At 45.0% G+C, this 24,427-nt stretch overlaps 1 protein-coding gene across 3 annotated transcripts; it reads left to right on the top strand.

The window, feature by feature from the left end:
• The first annotated feature begins 178 nt into the window (after positions 1 to 178).
• On the top strand, positions 179 to 22,600 carry LOC106573342 (alpha-mannosidase 2x). 3 transcript variants are annotated; one of them, XM_045697039.1, is made up of 23 exons: positions 179 to 768; positions 3,493 to 3,647; positions 4,334 to 4,591; positions 4,823 to 4,967; positions 6,272 to 6,443; positions 6,855 to 6,982; positions 7,271 to 7,444; positions 7,705 to 7,891; positions 11,259 to 11,436; positions 11,569 to 11,771; positions 12,002 to 12,184; positions 12,316 to 12,430; positions 12,649 to 12,719; positions 12,807 to 12,972; positions 13,137 to 13,373; positions 13,631 to 13,753; positions 13,888 to 14,136; positions 14,221 to 14,362; positions 18,530 to 18,663; positions 18,922 to 18,999; positions 19,308 to 19,502; positions 19,633 to 19,746; positions 19,974 to 22,600. In XM_045697039.1, the coding sequence occupies exons 2-23, from the start codon at positions 3,513 to 3,515 to the stop codon at positions 20,124 to 20,126; spliced, it is 3,540 nt and encodes a 1,179-aa protein (XP_045552995.1). In that variant the 5' UTR covers positions 179 to 768; positions 3,493 to 3,512; the 3' UTR covers positions 20,127 to 22,600. The 3 variants fall into 3 exon arrangements, with proteins under 3 accessions (XP_045552995.1, XP_014003784.1, XP_014003783.1); XM_014148309.2 differs by lacking the exon at positions 18,922 to 18,999 and adding an exon at positions 1,919 to 2,010 and having other exon boundaries at positions 181 to 768; XM_014148308.2 differs by lacking the exon at positions 18,922 to 18,999 and having other exon boundaries at positions 181 to 768.
• The last annotated feature ends 1,827 nt before the right edge of the window (positions 22,601 to 24,427 follow it).

A 24,427-nucleotide genomic window follows, 5' to 3' on the forward strand; every position in this document is an offset into this window, starting at 1 on the left:
GAGCCAAGCGGGGATAGGCTGCCCGTCGTCACAGTTCCAAGACCAGTCAGAAACGTCCTGCTAACCCTACGTCAATGCCGGTGGATCTCAAAACTGAACTTGGATCCGCGTTAAGTAGTAATGATATCCTTCGCCACCGTTTTCTTACAATAAATAATTTCAAGATTCTTTCCAGCGAATTTCTTGGATATATTATTTTAGAACTAGCAAATTAGTTTTGAAGTTGAGGGTACAATATTTATGAAGTTTGGCAACGAGGACGAAAACTAGCATAGTTCCGCTAGCCAGCTAGTTTAGCCAGGGAAAACTCGGGAAAGGATATAGCTGTGCGAACTAGACTAATTTTTGTGCCCTGAAATCAGGAGCCGGCGGCGAAAAGTTTGATTAAAAGTTTGAGACTGAAACGAATACATCAGATAACAAATATTTAAGGAGAGAATCGATATACAATCCCGAAATCGGTAGTAACTGTCACTAGCTAAACAAAGCTTAAAACGTTTGAATGACCCTGAATCCAGAAAATGAATGGTGACTGAAGTCGCTTATGGACACGTCGGTAGACTCCTCCTCCTCACCTCATTGAAAGAAAAAAAATGAGGGAGTGGGATGTTTCGGTTCCTCTTTCGTCTCTGACACGCATATCCAATCTGTGGCTGACGGCGAAACAGAGAACCATTCGGTAGCTGTGGATAACCGTCCACCAGCATCATAACGTAAATGTTTTATGTGTCCCGAAAACAGATATTCAGGATGATTCGACTCTGACTGGTAGGTTGATTCCTTTGACACTGAGCTAGCTAGCTAGTTACTGGTAGCTAGGCTAATGCTAGCTAACTGGTTGAGTAGTCAGATAACTAACGTTACGTTAGCTAGCAAACGTTAGTGTTTGAGCCGTGGGATTGTGCTCAGCAGCTGTCAGTCAGTCAGAGATGAGTGCAAACTCCAGTGGCAAAAGGATTGATGAAGCAAGCTTGCTAATGCAGTAATGTAACAGCACCTGCTAGCTAGCTAGCTAGCTAGCTAGCTAGCTGTCTGTCTAAGACGTTCTTAACCTAACGTAACAGGCGTAAATGAAACAGACAGGCTAACTAGCTAGCTAAGTTGTTATGGTAACAGAGAAATGCCAACCCATAGAAATAGAATGAATAGAACGGACTTGAATGGACGCTCTAACCCTGACAAGTTGGTAAACTCATGGGTACACTCGCAGTGACTGCCTGGTATTGCGATGCAATAATTTCCATGGTAATTTGAAATGTTCTATCAATTGATGCTGGATTGCCATGGTGATGTAGATTGTTCATTCAAATAATGCTTGCTGATGTGGCTCTTGCAATGGAATGTATTTTTTTGTAATGTCAGTTGAGTTGACTCACAGCACAGATTGAAGCGTATGTACACTTCGGATACACTCAAATTGTTGCAAACCCACCCATTATGCCATCAATGACTTGAATGGGGATGCCCGGTCTATTCATTCTATTTGTGTGTCAACCTGTCATTATAGATTCTAGCTAATTTAGCTAGCTGTCTGTCAGGCATGACTGCATGAATCATATTTTATGCCTGTGTATGAATGGTATCCTATTTGGAACTACCTAGCTCATTTAAAAATACAATGACACAGACTATTCAATGAAAGCTTTAGCTAGCTAGCTAGGGCCATTAATTCAAATAAAATCACATTTTATTTGTCACATGTGCCAAATACAACAGCTGTAGACCTTACTGTGAAATGCTTACTTACACGCCCTTAACCAACAATGCAGTTTTAAGCAAATATAGTTTTAAAGTTAAAACTACGCAATACAATAACGGGGACACCTGCTTCACACCTCATCCCACACATGGGGAAATCACCATGAACTATTCCGGAGCTTTATTTGACTTCACTGATTGCTGCTGTTTTCATTTACAGGTTCGACAAACAAGGATACATTTCCACAATCAGGGATATTTCTTTACCACGTCGGTTTCCATCATCTCTGTATTGATGAAGGGGAATCAGCAGTCAGTGGCCCCATCTTTTTCTTACAAGCTCATGCATGGGAAATAATCAAATGTAGTCTTTGGAGTCTGATATCCATATGTAGTGATTTATGCATTGAAAAAGATGTGGAGCTTTCAACAGTGACTTTTCCTAGCAAAGATTGCAAGCTCATTTATATTAAAGGCATAATACTTTACTTAGCTAATATCACTGGAGCCTGTCATTTCCATGTTAGGAGAGGTTTAGTCATCATGCACAGATGGCCCAACAAATCATTTTTGAATTGGGAACCATTTAGTTGTTTTTCAGCCAGTGTAAGTGTTGGGTTTTATCATCACAAATCCCCATGCCAAGGCTGTCACTGACAGCCTGTTAGTTGATAGGATTATGATCATACAGGATTTGCAGTTGGAAGGAGGAACACCTGTCTGTCTTTAGCTAGCAAGCGTCCTGAAATCCAGGCCACTGGGCTCAGCATGGTTGTTTTTGCTTCTTGGTATACATTCTTTATCAAGATCTGTCTGTGACTCTCCTCTCCTACACACTTGCATACAGCCTTTTACTGAGTACAAAAAGCGGGATTACATAGTTGTTTTGGCCATGCTTCCTTAAACTGAGATTATTACCCTCCGGCTTCAGAAAAGGACCCTAGGACATAATTTAAACATGATGCAAACGTGACCAAGGAAACGTATCTTATTTTTTTGCCATTGTTGATATGCTTAGGCTTTGTCAAAGAGAGCATCGTAGTGACATTTGTCTCATCCTGGAGTGCTTTGAGCCAAGCGAGAAAGGCTATCTAAAGAGCTGGTGGTACCTGTAGCCAAGTCCTTCATTCACCCCTGTTTCTCCGCACCACTGAAGCCATGTGCTTACTGTTATGGCTATGCCCTGGCAGCCAACCAGAGCAAAAGGGGACTCTGCCAGTGCTAAAGAATTAGACACAGCCCTGAGAGTTGGACTGGACCAAAGGATTGCACACACACACACACACACACACACACACACACACACACACACACACACACACACACACACACACACACAGACACCATGCTGCGGAGACAGTAGGCTCCCTGTTTGAGCCCTCGCTGTTTAGTGCTTGTTTTTGTGTGTGTTTTTTTTCCTCCTCCGCAAATCTCAAAGGTTTGGATGGTTGGGAGCACAAGGGCCACTTTGAAGGAGCCCGGCTGTGGTTTGGCCGGAGCTGACAGACTGCTTGCCAGCTACTGCTGATTTAAGTACCCTGTGTCCCTCACCACACCTACATCCACCTTCTCTGCCAACTGTTCCACCTCTGACTGTTCTGGTTAATGGAGGTCTAAGGGAGTGTAGGCAAGGGTGCGGAATTGTTGCTGACACTGGTCCTGCCGGTCACTTTCAGGCACTTTTTGCACTCCAAGGACTGCACTCCACTCTGTCCTAACTAAGGACCATTCCCGCTTATCTTGGAAGTAAAGAACTACAAGTCAAGGTCGTTTTTTTCCCCCCCCCCTCAAAAGGCTTTTCTACAGGCTAAAGTATGAAGCTGAAGAAGCAGGTGACTGTGTGTGGAGGAGCCATATTCTGTGTGGCCGTATTCTCCTTATACCTGATGTTGGACAGAGTCCAACACGACCCTGCAAGGCGACAGAACGGCGGCGGGAACTTCCCAAGGGTAAGACATCTATAGACATGGCACCACTAGTTAGCTTGTTAGTCTCAACCCTTGTCTGCAATCAAACACCATGTTGTTGTGATACATCTGTGTGCTGCTACAAGCCAGAGGCAGTACCTTTTTCAAGTTTAATGAACACTTTTCCTTTGATATTGAGTTGCATCAAAGCTTAATTATCAAACATAGAATACTCTAGGGCCTAAATGGTGAGATGCACACATGTTTAAATAATTCATATCTCTCATTTATGCATTTATTTAGTACTGTATTCTGAGAGGCATTGAGTTATTTTCATAAACACACCATGTGTAGAGATGCCCAGCCACCACAGCTGTACTGCTTGGCAGCAGCACATATTTGTGACCTGCAGACCCGCTCCAGCAACAGTGTAAATAACGAAGCCTGGATTTGATTGTTTCTGACAGGATTTTAGGCATGTTGGCCTAAACTTGTTTTGTAGCATTTGGCTTAAATAGGACCCATAAATTGTTTGCTTTTATTTATTCATTTACGTATTTGCTACAGCTTGAGTGAATAAGGACCTGGATTTTCACAACAGTGTTTCCTTTGGGGAGGGGACAGTGAAGTAGTGTATCCATCTAAATAGACTTGCTTGCCATGTTTAGCTCGTCCTGTGACGTTCATCCCCATTTTCCCCCCGGGGCCTTTTTCCTCCTGCATTCTAGAGCCAGATCTCTGTTCTGCAGAACCGCATAGAACAGCTGGAGCAACTGCTGGAGGAGAACCACCAGATCATCAGCCACATCAAGGACTCTGTCCTGGAGCTGACCGACACCGGCGCTGTGTCCCCCAGCGGACAGCTGCCTTTCCGCAGTGCCAACGGCTCCTGGGTCCTGCCCTTCGACGGACGCCCCACTTTCCTCTCTGTCAAGCCCCAGGACTGCCAGTTTGCCCAGGGCCGCCGTGGACAGACCGACCTGCAGGTGAGCTGCTCTCCAGGGACTTTTTGGGTGTTGTTCTGTTGGCCATCAGTAGGCCATATGTGTATGTAATTCTTAACACACAGTCTCTTGTCTACGTGACACGTTTAAGGTGAGAGATTACCGATTTCATGTGATTTGCCTCTTCTCTCCACCCCCACCACCCAAACATTGGCTTGTATTCCAAACCCAAAGCAGAGATAAGTTTGCCAACTTCGGTCTGTTGTCTTCCAGATGCTGGACGTGTACTCCCTGCTGAAGTTTGACAATGTAGACGGGGGTGTGTGGAAGCAGGGCTTTGAGATCACCTATGAGCCTGGGGAGTGGGACAATGACCCTCTGCAGGTGTTTGTGGTCCCTCACTCCCACAATGACCCAGGTGAGGCACGCCTCAAAAGCTAGTTTCTTCCGCGCACACCTTAGCAAAACGTTATGAAACGGATAATGAAAATGAGGATTTCTTATTGGACGAGGTCAGGTAGTAGATCTACCTTGCTGTTTCAAAACTGCAAAGTGTGAGGAAGGGAGGCCTAGCGACAGGGAATACCTTTATTTTTTGGGCTTTACCACAATTCAATCAATTTTTCATGTTTTGCTATTACCTGCTGATGACAGGATTGACAAATGGAGTGACACAATTACATTAGAATGCCAACGTCTAGGCTATTTTTAGGTTAGAATGGCTGTTACTTGGCACAAGATTTGATTTTAGCCAGAGATTGACAGTTCCATTAGATTTATTTACAGCCAGTGTGAGGCCCGCTAGCTAACTTGACAGTTATTGACTTGTTGACCGTGGTAGAGCTTGCAGGTTGTCACTCAAGAACAGGAATAGCCATTCATTATGCTTCCATTTGAATTAGTATAGACTTTACTCATTACTAAGGTGTCACTGAGTAAATGTTCACAGCTATGAGAGACCCCTGGGACTGTTGTCAGTGAATCACGCTAAAGCAGTTTTCTTTTGTTCTGGGATGTCCTCCAAAAGCCAGGCCAGAGCTTTTAAGGTTTAACAAGACTGCAGGTAAAGTGAAGTAGGTCAAATGGCAGGACTGGCGATTTGAAATTGTTATTACATTATTTAAAAAATAAATAAATGTTAAAACCACTTTATATTGTAATAATCAATGCATAATGTAATAATTATTTCATACGCAAAAACTTTAAGTTATGCGTTCAGCATTTACTACATTATTGGCAATTTATTACATTATCAGCATTTATTACATTTTAAATGCCAAAGTTGTTAAATTATTAGCAGTTTTACATTATCAGTTGCTACATGCATCTCATCCTTTGACAATGCATTCAAGGTGGCTCATTGTAAGGCACAGTTTCTGTTCTGTTTAAATAATAAAACGGGTGTTATTTTTAATACCGCACAGCTGTTTTGTATGGTACTGTACCGCTGACCTGCTCCTACCCCTCGTCTTGTCATGGCGCAATGCAGAATACACTATAGGTAATGGTACAGTGCAATACAGGGTCATATTTTGTAGACTCATAAATGCTTTGAAACAGGGAGGTAGCCAAAACCACAGGAACTTTTCCAATAAGGAACTCCCATTTTCGTTTTCAGTTTAAGCGTTTTGCTTCAGGACTGCCAGTCCTCCCCTCCTGATCTGTATTGTTGTGCTCATCACCTTTGTGCTGCCGTCTCCCATCCCCATCCCATCCCGGCAGGCTGGATAAAGACATTTGATAAGTACTACACAGACCAGACGCAGCACATCTTCAACAACATGCTGGTGAAGTTGACTGAGGACCCACGCAGGAAGTTCATCTGGTCCGAGATCTCCTTCTTCGCCAAGTGGTGGGAGAGTGCTGACATGCACAAGCAGGAAGCCATGCGCAAGTAAGTGTCTCACAGTCACAGTACTAGCTCTCAGGCATCTTACTACTGCCCAAATGGATTCTTCCTTAAAGTATTTGAGCCGTCTTTTGAGGATAGCCCACATGGGGGAAGAGTCAATAGTGCCGGTCTTGGTAGATTTGATTTCAGTTGTTTTCTGTAATTAGGAACTCGTCCAGCTGTGAATGTCTACCGAACTAGCAAAACAGTATATTTTCAGTATCACTTATCACAGGCTGTAAACAACCTGCCAGGCCATATTAGCAGGGTGATCTACAGTAATTAGCTAATGTGCCACACATCTCCCTTGTCAGAGAGACTTGATACTCCTGACATAGTCTGCTTTCTGGTTAATGCAGTGGCTCGGAGTAAGAGTTTGCTTTTTCTCACCTCCCTATTGTGTGGATGTCTCAGGCTAATCCTAGGAGGTCAGCTGGAGATGGTGACTGGAGGCTGGGTGATGAGTGATGAGGCCAACGTTCACTACTTCGCCATGATCGACCAGCTCATAGAAGGCCATCAGTGGCTGGAGAAGAACGTGGGTAAGTGACACGTCTGCCCTTTCCAAGACACTTTTTCTTATTCATGCAAGGGGCTTTGCACCCTAAGGTTTGGAGCAGAAGCATTTGAAAGTTAAACTGATTCAAACTCTGAGCGGATAACTTTGCAACGACAACTTTTGTGCATATTGTGTGAAATCCTGTATGACTTCGGACATAGTTCTGTCTTCTGTTCCTGTATGAGTTCCATTAAGATGACATGGAAACTGTGCACCATGCTCTGTTATATTCTCCATGATGTTAACCCTCCTGTGCTGTGCCCTACCGCAGGTGTGACCCCCCGGTCAGGCTGGGCTGTGGACCCCTTTGGCCACAGTGCCACCATGCCCTACCTGCTGAAGAGGGCCAACCTGACCAGCATGCTCATCCAGAGGGTCCACTACTCCATAAAGAAGCACTTCGCCTCCAGCCGCAGCCTGGAGTTCATGTGGAGGCAGGCCTGGGGTCAGTGGCTGGCTGGTCTGCTGCCAGGAAAACCATCTCATCTATTTACACCACAATGTGCTTTTCTCTCTGGAATGCGCTGCCACTCTGGACTGTCTTTCAAAGTCAAATTGAGTTTGTGGGAAATGTGGCAATGGCCAATTTATAGTTTTAACTAAGAACAGTAACTGTGTTCCTTGCTTGTATTTGCATTGAACTTTTTATAGTCACACAAACTCCAAATAAGTCAACTATTTTCTTCCTTTTGTTTGTATTGCCAGACCAAAAGTCGAGCACAGACATCTTCTGCCATATGATGCCCTTCTACAGTTATGACGTGCCACACACCTGCGGGCCGGACCCCAAGATCTGCTGCCAGTTTGACTTTAAGAGGCTGCCAGGCGGCCGGGTCAACTGTCCTTGGAAGGTTCCTCCGCGGGCTGTGGTGGAGGCCAACGTGGCAGAGAGGTGAGCCAAGCAGAGAGAGCCTCCCCGGGGCCTTGTACACCGCACTGCCGGGGGTGAATGTGGGTCAAGGAGCATTTCCAGGGGCTGTGTGGGGGATTGGGGGTGAGGAGATGTCAGAGCTCTGCAGTAGAACAGGGAGTGTGGTTGCAGAAAAACAGGAAAGATGCAACTGGCTTTGGAGACCGTCACTGCAACTTGCTTGTCAATCACTAGTTTTGTGTAGAAAAAACAAACGCTTCATAGAACTCTACAAAGCACACATTCCAGAGAGAGGCTAATAGAAAATAGCTCTCTAACTGAAAGCTATTGATTGCCTTTTTCCATTAAAGTTTTTTTTTTTTTTTTATCTTCCATTTTCTAAGGTCATGTACAGTCATCTATTGTCCTGTAACACTGGCATTACACTGGGATGCACTCACACATCTAAGAGATGTGATTGAATATGTAATGCATTTCAAAAGAAGACATTTCTGCACACTGCTTGCAAGCTTTCTTCTTTTCATTAAAATGTATGCTTTGACGAAGGTCACTAGACAGAAATGTTGCTAATGCCAATAATGTCAATATTCTAATGCTGATATTCCCAAACCAGGGTACGTGCAATGCCGTCGGGGGTACGCCAAATAAAAATGTGATTCACATTTAAAAAAATAAATACAAATAACTTATTTTTTTCTCACATTTTCAAACAGTCCATTTATATTTTCTAACGGGGCTATACATTTGGGTGAGGTTTTTTTCTCGCCTGAGTAGCCTCGTTTCACTGCCAAAAATAACATTAAACCATCTAGTGTTCAGCGAAATAACAACACAATGTCAAATACATGTAGCCTAGTCAAGTAGTTAACATCCAATCACATTAACTGTTACTCTCTCGCGGGAATTCCACAAACGTAGCTGCTGCTCATTCCATTTGCTCGCAAATTGAAAAATGGTTAAAAAAAACGAAGGCCTGCGTCCATAGAGACACATACCAGCTCTACTGGTAGTACTACTACTACCAGCAGTACTACACCTGCACCTGTCGACAACACAAGTTGTTCTGCTTCCACGAGCACATCCAATGCTAGCATCAGTAATTCTACATTTATTGTTAGCCCAGCTAGCATGGACACTGACCGTTCTGAATCTGATTCAGCTAAAGAGCCCCTTCACCCGGGAAAGCACCGAACAACAGACAGGGACGTTGGACCATCGAAGAGGTGCAAATATGATGAGAACTACATTGATTTGGGGTTCACTTATATTGGGAGTAGTGCCTTTCCTCAGCCACTGTGAGTACTTTTGCACATATAACAATCTCACAACTCGATGAAACCTTCACTCTTGTGCAGACATTTAGAAACAAAACATGCCAATTTGAAAAATAAGCCACGAGTTTTTTTGAGCGAGAATTAAGACAACTTTCGCGTAGTAAGACATGTATAAAAGCAACAGATACCATTAATAAGAAGGGGCTAGAAGCGTCTTATATGGTGAGCTACCAAGTGGCTAGGACAGGCAAGCCCCATACTATTGTGGAGGACTTCATTCTTCCTGCTGCCGCGGATATGGCTGGGACAACGCTGGGGGAAAAGGCCATTTGAAAACAGTACAGACAATGTCTTCATCAAACAACACTTTCACGACACATCAGTGACATGGTAGGGGATGTTTGAAACAATTACTGCTTCGCACACAAGCCAGTGAATTCTATGTGTTACAGTTGGATGAGCCAACAGACGTGGCAGCCTGGCACAGCTTCTGGTATATGTCCGCTACGTTTATGGGGGGTCAATTAAGGAAGACATCCTTTTCTGCAAACCACTGGAAACCAGGACAACAGGAGAGGATATTTTTTAAGTACTGGACAGCTTTGTGACATCAAATGGACTTTGGTGGTCAAGATGTGTTGGTATCTGTACTGATGGCGCAAAAGCCATGACAGGGAGACATAAGGGAGTGGTAATGCGCGTGCAAGCAGTTGCTCTCAACGCCACTTGGGTTCACTGCAGCATCCAATGAGAGACTCTTCCTGCCAAAGGAATGCCTGACAGCTTGAAAGACGTTTTACAATGAAAAGGGTTAACTTTGTTAAACCAAGGTCCCTGAACTCTTGTGTATTTTCTGCGTTATGCAGCGACCATGTAACGCTTTTACAACATACAGAAGAGCGCTGGTTATCAAGGGGCAAAGTATTGACACGTTTTTCTGAATTGAGAGACGAGCTTAGTGTGTTATTTACTGACTGTAATTTTCACTTGTCTGACCGCTTGCATGATGACGAGTTTCTCACACGACTGGCCTATCTGGGTGATGTTTTTTCTCAAATTAATCATTTGAATCTAAGATTACAGGGACTCAACGCAACTATATTCAATGTGCGAGAAAAAATTTGAGTCTATGATTTAAGAAGTTAGAGCTCTTCTCTGTCTGCATTAACAAGGACAACACACAGGTCTTTCCATCATTGTATGATTTTTTTGTGTGCAAATGAACTCAATCTTACGGACAATGTCAAATGTGATATAGCGAAGCACCTGAGTGAGCTGGGTGCGCAATTACGTAGGTACTTTCCTGAAATGGATGACATAAACAACTGGATTCGTTATCCCTTTCATGTCATGCCTCCAGTCCACTTACCGATATCTGAACAAGAGAGCCTCTTCGAAATTGCAACAAGCGGTTCTGTGAAAATGTAATTTAATCAGAAACCACTGCCAGATTTCTGGATTGGGCTGCGCTCAGAGTCACCTGCCTTGGCAAATTGCGCTGTTAAGACACTGACGCCCTTTGTAAGCATGTACCTATGTGAGAGTGGATTCCCAGCCCTCACTAGCATGAAAACTAAGTACAGGCACAGACTGTGTGTGGAAAATGATTTAAGACTGAGACTCTCTCCAATACAACCCAACAGTGCAGAGTTATGTGCATCCTTTCAAGCACACCCTTCTCATTAACCTGTGGTGAGTTATTCACAATTTTTGATGAACAAATAAGGTTTTATATGTAAGATGGCTAAATAAAGAGCAAAATGATTGATTAGTATTATATAATTATTTGTGCCCTGGTCCTATAAGAGCTCTTTGTCACTTCCCACGAGCCGGGTTGAGACAAAACGCACTCATTCTTATGTTTAATAAATTTATTATATAGTGTGTGTGGCAGGCTTACAATGATGGCAAAAAAAACTGACCCTGGTGCTAGAGGGGGTACACAGCTAGAGGTTGAATGTTTTAAGGGGTATGGGACTATAAAAAGTTTGGGAACCACTGTTCTAAAGCAAGCACTGTTGAGGAATTTATTATTTTGAATCCTGTAATACTGGCACCCACAAGCCAGAATTGTGATTTTTAATCAGTGTGTAACCTCTCTCTCTCCACCCTAGGGCCCACCTGCTCTTGGACCAGTACCGAAAGAAGTCCAAGCTTTTCCGCAGTAAGGTGGTTCTGGTTCCACTGGGAGATGACTTTCGTTACGACAAGGCCCTGGAGTGGGACCAGCAGTATCTCAACTACCAGAGACTCTTTGACTACATGAACTCTCACCCCGAGATGCACGTGCAGGTCAGAGACTTAGCCCACAATTCTCTGGCTCTTCTGGGCAGAGGTCTGTTAGTTATTGAACATTTGTTTTTGATTGATGTTTAGAGTGAATCTAAAATGTCCTATCTCACCTGTGTTCCTGTATGTCTCCAGGCCCAGTTTGGGACCCTGACCGACTACTTCACTGCGGTTTACAAGGCCAACAATGTGCCCCAGGGTGCCAGACCCCCAGACTACCCGGTGCTGAGTGGGGACTTCTTTGCGTACGCAGACCGTGAGGACCACTACTGGAGTGGCTACTACACCTCCCGGCCCTTCTACAAGAGCATGGACCGCGTGCTGGAGTCCCATCTCCGGTAAGGCCAGATGGAATCAGACAGACATGGCTTCAATACACCTGTGAAACAGCAGGTTGGCATCTGAGCCTTACTCTCAGTTGTTAATTCAACAATGTTAACCACGTGTGTAGGTTTCAAGAGCTAAATAATTGGAAGATGGAAACCTGTCATGCACACTGTCAAGGTTTGGGAAAAATCCCAAAGGTTCACTTGTCTTTGTTAAAGTATTCCTGTGTGGTGTTCCCAAGGGGGGCAGAGATCCTGTTCAGTCTCGCCGTGGCCCACGCTCGCCACACAGGCATGGAGGGCCGCTACCCCACTTCAGACTACACCCTGCTGACAGATGCAAGGCGTACCGTTGCCCTCTTCCAGCATCACGATGCCATCACAGGCACCGCCAAGGAGAATGTGGTCATTGACTACGGCAACAGGTCAGTGGCTAAGAGAGACACAGAATAGAGATGTGCATGGTTTGGTGACACTGGTTTGATAAAAGACACTCATGTCACCAGCTTCAGGAATATTAGGATAATTTGTCCTTGGTCCTTTGTCTCTCCTGTAGGTTACTGCACTCCCTGCAGGGCCTGAAGAGAGTGATCATTAACGCAGCTCACTTCCTAGTGATGAAGAACAAGGATGTGTATCGCTTCTACCAGACAGAACCCTTCCTAGAGACGGTGAGGAAGAAGGACTGGGAACGTCAACCTGTTCATAACATGGAGCTCTCTAACAATGCATTAGTGTTACAGTAGCTTATATAAGTCTATCTTCTCTTTTCTGTCACTTTCCAATGGGATTCTGTGGTTGACAGGAGTTGTGATCTACTACTCAGTGCTTCTCTAGTGTAAGCAATCAGTGCAACTGACGATCACATACTCATATCCTTATCCTATAGGATGACAGACGTGCCACCCAAGACTCCCTGCCCCAGCGCACTCTTATCGAACTGGACCAGTCAGGACCCAGGTAACCCCCCCCCCCCTCCACTCTGCCCCAGTACAGTCTCTCATCGGTGGGGTGTTTGTGACTGATATCCCCCTGTCTTTCCGTCAGGTACCTGGTGCTTTTCAACCCGGTGGAGCAGGATAGGCTGTGTGTGGTTACAGTGTTGGTGAACTCTGCCAGGGTCAGGGTACTCACAGAGGACGGACAGACCCTCCCTGTGCAGCTCAGTGCCCAGTGGAGCTCTGCTAGCCAGATGAGCGCAGAGGTCTTCCAGGTGTGTGTGTGGTTGCTGGTTTAATTTGTGGTGCTCTCAGTGACTACTTAATGGGCATTGCTTGGTACTTCATTTGACAGATGCATTGATTATATTAGGTGTAGCATGAGTGCCTCGGTCTGTCTGCCGTGTGTGTGTTTAACTGTGTTCTCTCCTGTCTACAGGCCTCCTTCATGGTGCGTCTGCCTGCCCTGGGCCTGGCTGTGTTCCACCTGTATGACTCTGCCGACACCCCCATGACGCTGCGCTCTGAGACCCTGCTGAGGCTGTCTGGTCGGGGGCAGACTGCCCACGCCGTGGATCCCCTCCCCCTCCGCTCCCAGACGGCAGACCCACAACCCTTCTACATCGCCACCCAGTCCCTCACATTGGGCTTCTCAGGAACCACCGGCCTGCTGGAGGTACGTGGAGAGGTAGAGGGCTGGCTGCAGCCCAGATGGTAGCCTATGTAATGCAGTACTTTTGGCCAAAGGCCTGGACTGTCATTTGGGGATGCAGCCACTGACTGTGCTTTGTCTCTAACAGATTTGGAATTCAGCCTAAAAGTTTACTAAAATGATCAAATTCGTCCAAGGCCCTTTCTTATTTGATGAATTCCAAATGGGCAGCACAGACTAATTTGGTTGAAGTGTAATGTATAATATGGTCTCTCGAGCAGAGTATCCGTCGTAAAGACGACCCTCAGGAATTGAAGGTTCAGATCCAGTTTGTGACATATGGTACTCGGTCCTCCAAGGATAAGAGCGGGGCTTACCTCTTCCTGCCTGACGGAAAGGCTAAGGTGAGCTAGCTTTAAAACCCTCCTACCTCTACTAGAGATACAGTAAGTTACATGGAGACCATTTTAGGATCAGTAACCTGCCTCATTCCTAACCTTAACCATTCCTAACCTAACCTTAACCATTAACCTTTCAGCCCTACAGTCAGAAGGAGCCTCCTGTGGTGCGTGTGGTGGAGGGACCTCTTTTCTCTGAGGTAGTGTCTCTCTACCAACACTTCCAACAGACCATCCGCATACACAATGTGCCAGGTGTGGACGGTCTGTCTCTGGATGTCACCACCATGGTGGACATCAGAGAACAGTCTAACAAGGAGCTGGCCATGCGGCTGGTCACTGACATCCAGAGTGACGACACCTTCTACACAGACCTCAACGGATTCCAGGTCAGACCACAACACACACTTTACACTATAGAATGTCTGATCTTCGGCTTCAACATGTACCTCAATACTGTAATGTTTCCACAGATGCAGCCCCGGCGCCGCCTCCTGAAGCTCCCCCTGCAGGCCAACTTCTACCCAATGCCCAGCCAGGCCTACATCCAGGACAGCCAGCACCGCCTCACCCTGCACTCTGCCCAGGCCCTGGGTGCCACCAGCCTAGAGAGTGGTAGGGAAGGACCGCTCATATGTTGTTTTTTCCTAAAGGGGAAATCTGCAGTTGCTCCATCAATTTTTGGATTTATGAAGTAATGATATGTACCCACTGATTTTTTTTTTTTACATTTATTTTTATTTCACCTTTATTTAACCAGGTAAGCTAGTTGAGAACAAGTTCTCATTTACAACTGCGACCTGGCCAAGATAAAGCAAAGCAGTGCGATACAAACAACAACACATGGAATAAACAAGCGTACAGTCAATAACACAATAGAAAAAAAATAAAGTCTATATACAGTGTGTGCAAATGGCGTGAGGTAAGGCAATAAATAGGCCATAGTAGCGAAGTAATTACAACTTAGCAAATTAACACTGGAGTGATAGATGAGCAGATGGTGATGTGCAAGTAGAAATACTGGTGTGCAAAAGAGCAGAAAGTAAATAAAAGCAATATGGGGATGAGGTAGGTAGATTGGGTGGGCTATATACAGATGAGCTATGTACAGCTGCAGCGATCGGTTAACTGCTCAGATAGCTGATGTTTAAAGTTAGTGAGGGAAATATAAGTCTCCAGCTTCAGTGATTTTTGCAATTCGTTTCAGTCATTGGCAGCAGAGAACTGGAAGGAAAGGCGGCCAAAGGAGGTGTTGGCTTTGGGGATGACCAGTGAGATTGACCTGCTGGAGCGCGTGCTACGGGTGGGTGTTGTTATCTATAGACTTATAGATGACCTGGAGCCACTGGGTCTGGCGACGAATATGTAGCGAGGGCCAGCTGACGAGAGCATACAGGTCGCAGTGGTGGGTAGTATATGGGGCTTTGGTGACAAAACGGATGGCACTGTGATAGACTGCATCCAGTTTGCTGAGTAGAGTATTGGAAACTATTTTGTAAATGACTTGGACAAAGTCGAGGATCGGTAGGATAGTCAGTTTTACGAGGGTATGTTTGGCGGCGTGAGTGAAGGAGGCTTTGTTGCAAAAGCCGATTCTAGATTTCATTTTGGATTGGAGATGTTTAATATGAGTCTGGAAGGAGAGTTTACAGTCTAGCCAGACACCTCGGTATTTGTAGATTCCACATATTCTAAGTCAGAACCGTCCAGAGTAGTGATGCTAGTCGGGCGGGCGGGTGCGGGCAGCCATCGGTTGAAAAGAATGCATTTGGTTTTACTAGCGTTTAAGAGCAGTTGGAGGACACGGAAGGAGTGTTGTATGGCATTGAAGCTCGTTTCGAGGTTAGTTAACACGGTGTCCAAAGAAGGGCCATATGTATACAGAATGGTTTCGTCTGCGTAGAGGTGGATCAGGGAATCACCTGCAGCAAGAGCGACATCGTTGATATATACAGAGAATAGAGTCGGCCCGAGAATTGAACCCTGTGGTGCCCCCATAGAGACTGCCGGAGGTCCGGACAACAGGCCCTCCGATTCGACACATTGAACTCTATCTGAGAAGTAGTTGGTGAACCAGGCGAGGCAGTCATTTGAGAAACCAAGGCTGTTGAGTCTGCCGATAAGAATACGGTGATTGACAGAGTCGAAAGCCTTGGCCAGGTCGATGAATACAGCTGCACAGGACTGTCTTTTATCGATGGCGGTTATATCGTTTAGTACCTTGAGTGTGGCTGACGTGCACCCGTGACCAGCTCGAAAACCGGATTGCACAGCGGAGAAGGTACGGTGGGATTCGAAATGGTCAGTGATCTGTTTATTAACTTGGCTTTTTAAGACTTTAGAAAGGCAGGGCAGGATGGATATAGGTCTATAACAGTTTGGGTCTAGAGTGTCACCCCCTTTGAAGAGGGGGATGACCGCGGCAGCTTTCCAATCTTTAGGGATCTCGGACGATATGAGAGGTTGATAATAGGGGTTGATAATAGGGGTTGCAACAATGGCGGCGGATAATTTTAGAAAGAGAGGGTCCAGATTGTCTAGCCCAGCTGATTTGTACGGGTCCAGGTTTTCAGCTCTTTCAGAACATCTACTATCTGGATTTGGGTGAAGGAGAAGCTGGGGAGGCTTGGGCAAGTAGCTGTGGGGGGTGCGGAGCTGTTGGCCAGGGTTGGGGTAGCCAGGAGGAAAGCATGGCCAGCCGTAGAGAAATGTTTATTGAAATTCTCGATTGTCGTGGATTTATCGGTGGTGACAGTGTTACCTAGCCTCAGTGCAGTGGGCAGCTGGGAGGGGGTGCTCTTATTCTCCATGGACTTTACAGTGTCTCAAAACCTTTTGGAGTTAGAGCTACAGGATGCAAATTTCTGTTTGAAAAAGCTAGCCTTTGCTTTCCTGACTGACTGTGTGTATTGGTTCCTGACTTCCCTGAAAAGTTGCATATCGCGGGGACTATTCGATGCTAGTGCAGTGCCATAGGATGTTTTTGTGTTGGTCGAGGGCAGTCAGGTCTGGAGTGAACCAAGTGCTATATCTGTTCTTAGTTCTACATTTTTTTTAAAGGGGCATGCTTATTTAAGACGGTGAGGAAATTACTTTTAAAGAATGACCAGGCATCCTCGACTGACAAGACAACGTCAGTATCCTTCCAGGAAACCCAGGCCAGGTCGGTTAGAAAGGCCTGCTCGCAGAAGTGTTTTAGGGAGCGTTTGACAGTGATGAGGGGTGGTCGTTTGACCGCGGACCCATAGCGGATGCAGGCAATGAGGCAGTGATCGCTGAGATCCTGATTGAAAACAGCAGAGGTGTCTTTGGAGGGCAATTTGGTCAGGATAATATCTATGAGGGTGCCCATGTTTACGGATTTAGGGTTGTACCTGGTGGGTTCCTTGATAATTTGTGTGAGATTGAGGGCATCTATCTTAGATTGTAGGACTGCCAGGGTGTTAAGCATATCCCAGTTTAGGTCACCTTACAGAACGAACTCTGAAGATAGATGGGGGGCAATCAATTCACATATGGTGTCAAGGGCACAGCTGGGAGCTGAGGGGGGTCTATAACTGGCGGCAACAGTGAGAGACTTATTTCTGGAGAGATTCATTTTTAAGATTAGAAGTTTGAACTGTTTGGGCACAGACCTGGATAGTATGACAGAACTTTGCAGGCTATCTCTGGAGTAGATTGCAACTCCTCCCCCTTTGGCAGTTCTATCTTGATGGAAAATGTTGTAGTTGGGTATGGAAATCGTATAATTTTTGGTGACCTTCCTAAGCCAGGATTCAGACACGGCAAGGACATCAGGGTTGGCAGAGTGTGCTAAATCAGTGAGTAAAACAAACTTAGGGAGGAGGCTTCTGATGTTAATATGCATGAAACCAAGGCTTTTTCGGTTACAGAAGTCAACAAATGAGAGTGCCTGGGGACACGCAGGGCCTGGGTTAACCTCCACATCACCTGAGGAACAGAGGAGGAGTAGGATGAGGGTACGGCTAAAGGCTATCAAAACTGGCCGTCTAGTGCGTTGGGGACAGAGAATAAAAGGAGCAGATTTCTGGGCGTGGTAGAATAGATTCAGGGCATAATGTACAGACAAGGGTATGGTGGGATGCGGGTACAGTTGAGGTAAGCTCAGGCACCGAGTGATGATAAGAGAGGTTGCATCTCTGGACGGGATAGTTATGCTGGGTGAGGTCACCGCATGTGTGGGAGGTGGGACAAAGGAAGTTTCTGAGGCATGTTGAATGGGACTAGGGGCTCCACAGTAAACTAAAACAATGATAACTCTCCTAAACAACAGTGTACAAGGCATATGGACATTTGAGAGAGACATAAAGCGAGGCATAAAGCAATCACAAAATGTAACTTAGAAATGCCTCATGAGCTTAGTTCAACTGTCGAACCCAAAATATAAGCTTCTCTTAAGCCAAAGTTTGTAAACAAACAGAATATAGCCTCAAAACATGATTAAAACTATAATTTTGATATCATGGTTTGGCCAGTCCTTGCATCTTTAGCTCTGTCTATAAATTTGTTTGTTTTTTACTCCAGCCCCATACTTCAGCATTTTCCAAAACAGAGGCAGGGAAAATGCCATTGACCATCCATAGGCAACCCAATTTGAAGAAGACAATGCTCTGGTCATTGTCTGAATGCTCCCAACCCGTAGGAATCCCCACCCAGTTAGAATGGTGGAAGTCCTCAATGGGAATGTCAATCATAAATCACAGTCTATCCAGATTCTATGATAGAGCTCTATGTGCATGTCTCTGCTTTTCCCTACCTCAGGCCAGTTGGAGGTGATTCTGGACCGGCGGCTGATGCAAGATGATAACCGCGGCCTGGGCCAGGGACTGAAGGACAACAAGAAGACGGCCAACCGCTTCCGCCTCCTACTGGAGAGTAGGTCTACTGGCAACAAGGTCAGTCAATCTAGAGTCCTCAGATGGAAGTTACTGGAACTTCCTGGATCTTGTTTATAGGTGTCATATCAAATCAAATGAAGCCACTCTAGTTTTAGTGGGAACAGTAGCTAAGCAAGGAATTCTGTTTATCAGCAGTTGTTGAAAATGTCTCATCTCTCATGCTGCGATTGTTAACCCCTGTCCCTCTATTCTTTGGTCAACCCCTTCCATTTATTTTTGTTATCTTTGTCTGTCTGCTCTTTCATTGCACTCCAGCATGCTGGCTTCTTTGCCAAACTCTCCTCCATGTTTCACTCGCTCATCACAATCGCTCTGAGAGGCGGTGCTCAAGAGGTAAAGTTGCCATGGCAACAGTGAGGTTGCTAGCTACCCAGCCGTAGCTGGCTGGCTGTCTGTCTGTGTAATCTGTGCTATAGATGTAGTTCTTAACTTAAGTTTAACCTGTGTTTTCGCTGCCCTCTACCCTGTAGCTCAAAGGTCTGCTATAGCAGCATCCTGGAATTGGATATGCGCTTAAAATTAAAATAATTGTTTTTAGCTCTGCAGCTTCCCTGCTGTGCTGAAGATAAGCAGGGTGGGACGGGGTTAGTTGTCAGATATGACCCGTGTTGTCTGTTGTGACATGTTTCTCTGCCTCCCAGGTGGTGGACAGTGGACCAACCAGCTTCCCCTCCCTGCTCAGTCACTTGACCTCAGCCACCCTCAACCACGAGGTGCTGGCGCTGCCCGTGCTGCCCAAGAAGCGTGGCATCCCTCCCCTGCACACCTTCGCCCCCCTCACAGGGGCCCTGCCCTGCGACTTCCACGTGATCAACCTGCGCAGCATCCAGCACCAGGTAACTAGAAATGAAGTCCTTCTCTTGTTTGTGGAACATCAATATACTAGAAGATATAATACATGTAGGGTTCTGTGTGTTTACCATGGATGCTGATATGTTTCTGCTTTGCTGTTTGTGTTATGTGTAGCAGGACACCCACTCCCCGTCTCCCTACACGGCCCTCATCCTGCATAGGAAGGGTCTGGACTGTGGTCTGGAGACCCCAAATCCCGGCTTCAACTGTACCACTACTGAGGGACAGGTCAGTGGTCCTCAACCACACACACACACACACACACACACACACACACACACGGCTCACCACAAACACACATGGTTAGTACTGTAGGTTACACACGCATGCAATTGGAGTCATTATGGTAGTCTGGAAAGATTATTCTAGCAAACACACTCTACCCCTCTTTCACAAACTGTATTTGTCTCTCTCTCTCTCTCTCTACATCTCTCTCCTTGTGGCTATCCCTCCAGCTGGGTTTGTCGTCTCTGTTCCGTAACCTGGACCTCCAGCTGCTACAGCCCGTGTCGCTGTCCCTGATGTACTCCAGCCCCCCTATGGCCAACGACTCCTCCGTCAGCCTGGAGCCCATGGAGATCTCAGCCTTCAGGCTCAAACTGCGCTAGCCGGGCCCAGATACACACCTCCACACCAGTCCAGGCCCAGACCAGACCCACCCAGACCAGTTTTGGTCCCACCTGGTCCTGCTCTGTTCAGTTTTATTCTATAGGAAAACTGCCTCCAAGTGCACAGAAGGGTGGCCACGCTGGTGCTTCCTGGTCCAACCTGTGTATACACTACGCACTACACACACACACTACACACCACATGCACTACACACACACACACTACACACCACACGCACTACACACTCTGAACTGTAAATTCAGCCCGTAAGAGCAGGTAGCCTTCATGACTAAACTCTATCTGCAGGGGGCAGAAGATGGCTGTCGCAGACACAGGCAGACAATCTCAGAACCAGAAACCTTTTGGGGGTTTTGTGCTTGTGATAATACAGGTGCTGTCTTTATCACAGAACAGATATTGGCGGTCTTCTGCCTTTGCATTGCAGTAGTGATGTCAAGTAACAGAAACATACTTTGTTTTCAGTTAAGAGAACTTTATTTGATTATTTTTTGTATCCCATCCTGGACTAACTACTGAATGTAAATATCACAGGGATAAGGACCTGGGAATAACGTGGCAACGAGTGCAATTTCTAAAGCTTTATTTGGTGTGGACAGTTAAAAAAAAATATATATATATTATATATAATTCTGATGGAGCCTACCTGCGGCGGACTAGAGAACTGTTCATTCCATTAGGTGCTCATCACTGCTCATTGTTTTCTATTGACTGCATTAACCGACTGAATGCAGCTGTGTACTAGCAGTGTGAATGTGTTCTCTCGCTCTCACTCTCTATGGCTCTCTCTCTATGGCTCTCTCTCTATGGCTCTCTCTCTATGGCTCTGTAAGATACTGTATGTCAGGTAGTTAGTCACTACCAGACTGGTGACTAGATCACACACACTACGGAAATCCCAATCCTCACGCTACTTTTTTTCAGTCATCATTACCGAATGAACTGGACGGCTTGCTATCCTTTCAACCCCCCCCCTTGTAGATGGTCTGAAGACAAAGCTATCATATCCTGATGAGTTGGCTGGCTGTGGAGGACCTGGAATGGAATTTAAATTCTCCTAAAGCCGTTGTTGTTGTGTACTATACTGTATGCAGTGGAAGATACAACTATGATGACGATACCTCGTATTTAACATATGACACATGGTTATGTATAGTATATTGCTGTGGAAAACTTCTGTGAAGATGCAGTATGCCGGAGGAGCAGTGAGTGTGTAGTGAGACCCAGAGTGCAGTATCGGGGACAAGGTTTCGGTTCATACTACTGGACTGCTAATCATCATATTAGTGAGTCTGTGTAGTGGTGTTGGAGCATCGGCGTACTTCCTTATCTCCTTGTTTCAAAGCCAGGCATTGAAGGCCCCTGTCTTTGCAGGGAGGATTGTGGTTCAACCTTCACTACCTAATTATGTGGAGACATTAACAGGGGTCCTCCAGGGCTGACTTAGACAACCAGTGTACTTTTGCATATGTGGTCTTTTAAAAAAAAAAAAAAAAAATATCTGCTTTCATCATCTCTATAGCCTTGACCCTGGTGAGGTGAAGGTACTCTATGATCCATATCTGTCTTTGGTAGTGGTAGTGAAGGTAAATCATCAGTAATGGCAGATGCACTATGTTGATATCGGGCCACTCTTTCTGCCATTTCTCACTATATGTTTCTCCTCTACCTTCTTCCCTGCCTCTTCTACCATCCTAGTATCAGTGGAGGCTGGTGGGAGGATCTCTTTGGTATGGCTGAAATGGAATGAATGGAACGGAGTCAAACGTCATTTCCATATGTTTGATACGTCCCTTTTTTAAATTCCATTCCAGCCATTACAATGAGCCCGTCCTCCTATAGCTCCTCCCACTAGCCTCCACTGCCTAGTGTCCAATGCTACATTTCCTCTGGGCTTTTTATATTTCTCCACCTTGCTGCCCTCTGTTTCACCTCCCTCACTACATCCCTGATGTTTTACACTCCTTCCTCACAACACACTTCCCTATGGTCCAACATTTCACTCAACAATGCTCAGGCACTAGCCTGGTCCTATACAGTGTAAGTGCTGTAGCCAATTCCTCTATTGGTATGACAACAAAAGAACACAGTGGTGGTTGAAGTACCAACACACTGGACCACCAATGTACCTGCATCACTTTTCAGGTTGCATTTTCCCTCTGATTATATGTTCTACCATGACATGACACTACCACTGTACCTAGTACAGCACTCTCCCCTGTTGTCCCTTTCTCCTCTATTTCCTACTGTCTATGTGTCCGAGTCACTCTGTAGATTTGTCTTTTGTATGTGATTTGTTGTAGCACTTTTTTTTGTTTAAGATGGAATTTATGAAGGAATAATTTGATGTTTTCCTCAGTTTTTGTTTCTTCCTGGATGTGTGTTTCAAAGAAGATGCATAGAAATCAATTGCAGACAAGGTGGAGACACAATAAAGATCAAATATGACACTTGGTATGCGTTTTGCCACTGCTTATTTTCCTCTTGTAACCAACTCTTTGTTAACACCTTTTATTAACCTCTATGGGCTAGGTGGGACGTGACCGTCCCACTCTATTCAACAGCCAGTGGAACAGCGTGGCGCAAAATACAAAAACCTCAAATGCAATAATTTCAATTTTTCAAACATACGACTATTTTACACCATTTTAAAGACAAGACTCTCGTTAATCTAACCACATTGTCCGATTTCAAAAAGGCTTTACATTGAAAGCAAAACATTAGATTGTTAGGAGAGTACATAGACCAAAATAATCACACAGCCATTTTCCAAGCAAGCATATGTCACAAAAACCCAAATCACAGCTAAATGAAGCACTAACCTTTGATCTTCATCAGATGACACTCCTAGGACATTATGTTATACAATACATGCATGTTTTGTTCAATCAAGTTCATAGTTATATCCAAAAACAGCTTTTTACATTGGCATGTGATGTTCAGAACATGCATTCCCACCAAAAACTTCTGGGGAATTTACTAAATTACTCATCATAAACGTTGACAAAATACATAGTTATTTTAAGAATTATAGATACAGAACTCCTTTATGCAATCGCTATGTCAGACTTTAAAATAGCTTTTTGGCGAAAGCACATTTTTCAATATTCTGAGAACATAGCTCAGCCATCACGGCTAGCTGTTTTGACACCTGCCAAGTTCAGGGCAACCTAAACTCTGAATTAGTATTAGAAATATTGTATTACGTTTGCTGATCTTCGTCAGAATGCACTCCCGGGACTGCTACTTCCACAAATGTTTTTGTTCCAAATAATCCATAGTTATGTCCAAATTTGTTCGTGCGTTCAGGTCACTATCCAAAGGGTAACGCGCGAGCGCATTTCGATACAAAAAAAATCAAAATGTTCCATTACCGTACTTAGAAGCATGTCAAACACTGTTTAAAATCAATTTTTATGGTATTTTTCTCGTAAAATAGCGGTAATATTCCAACCGGACAATAGTGTATTCATTCAAAGAGGAAAAGAAAAAACAGGGTGCTCGCGTGAATGTGCATATCCAATCTCTTTGTCACCAGGCAGACGACTGAGAGACTGAGCTACTATACACTGCCCAGAGACAGAAGACGCCTCAATCCGCTTTCTGAAGGCTTTAGAGAGCCAATGGAAGCCTTAGAAAGTGCAACGTAACCCCACAGATACTGTAGTTTCGATAGAATCAAAAGAAGAACTACATATTCTCAGACAGGCCACTTCCTGCTTGGAATTTTCTCAGGTTTTTGCCTGCCATATGAGTTCTGTTATACTCCCAGACACCATTCAAACAGTTTTAGAAACTTCTGAGTGTTTTCTATCCAAATCTACTAATAATATGCATATTCTCGTTTCTGGGCAAGAGTAGTAACCAGTTTATTATCCGGCTGTGAAAATTCTGCCCCCTAGCCGAGACAGGTTAAAGGCCCAATTGCAGCCGTTTTTATATCAATATCGAATCATTTCTGGGTAACAATTTAAGTACCTTACTGTAATAGATTTCCATTTATAATAGGTAAAAACCTATCATTTTACTAGGACTGTCTCGGAGTGGTCTGAGCAGGGAGAGGAAAATTGCTTTTATAGAGCGGTGAGGAGGAGTCGTCTACGGAAGCGACTTCACCATTCATTTGCTGTGTTCAGGGTTCACTCAAACATCGTTTTAAGCTTTGTTTTACTGTTGAAGTTACAGCTGATTTCGGGTTTGTATATCAATACCCTCCTTAAATATGTCATCTGATTTATTCGTTTCAGTCTCAATTGTTTAATCAAACTTTTCGCCGCCAGCT

This window comes from Salmo salar, chromosome ssa16, assembly GCF_905237065.1.
Source record: "Salmo salar chromosome ssa16, Ssal_v3.1, whole genome shotgun sequence".
Classification (NCBI taxonomy): Eukaryota; Metazoa; Chordata; class Actinopteri; order Salmoniformes; family Salmonidae; genus Salmo; species Salmo salar.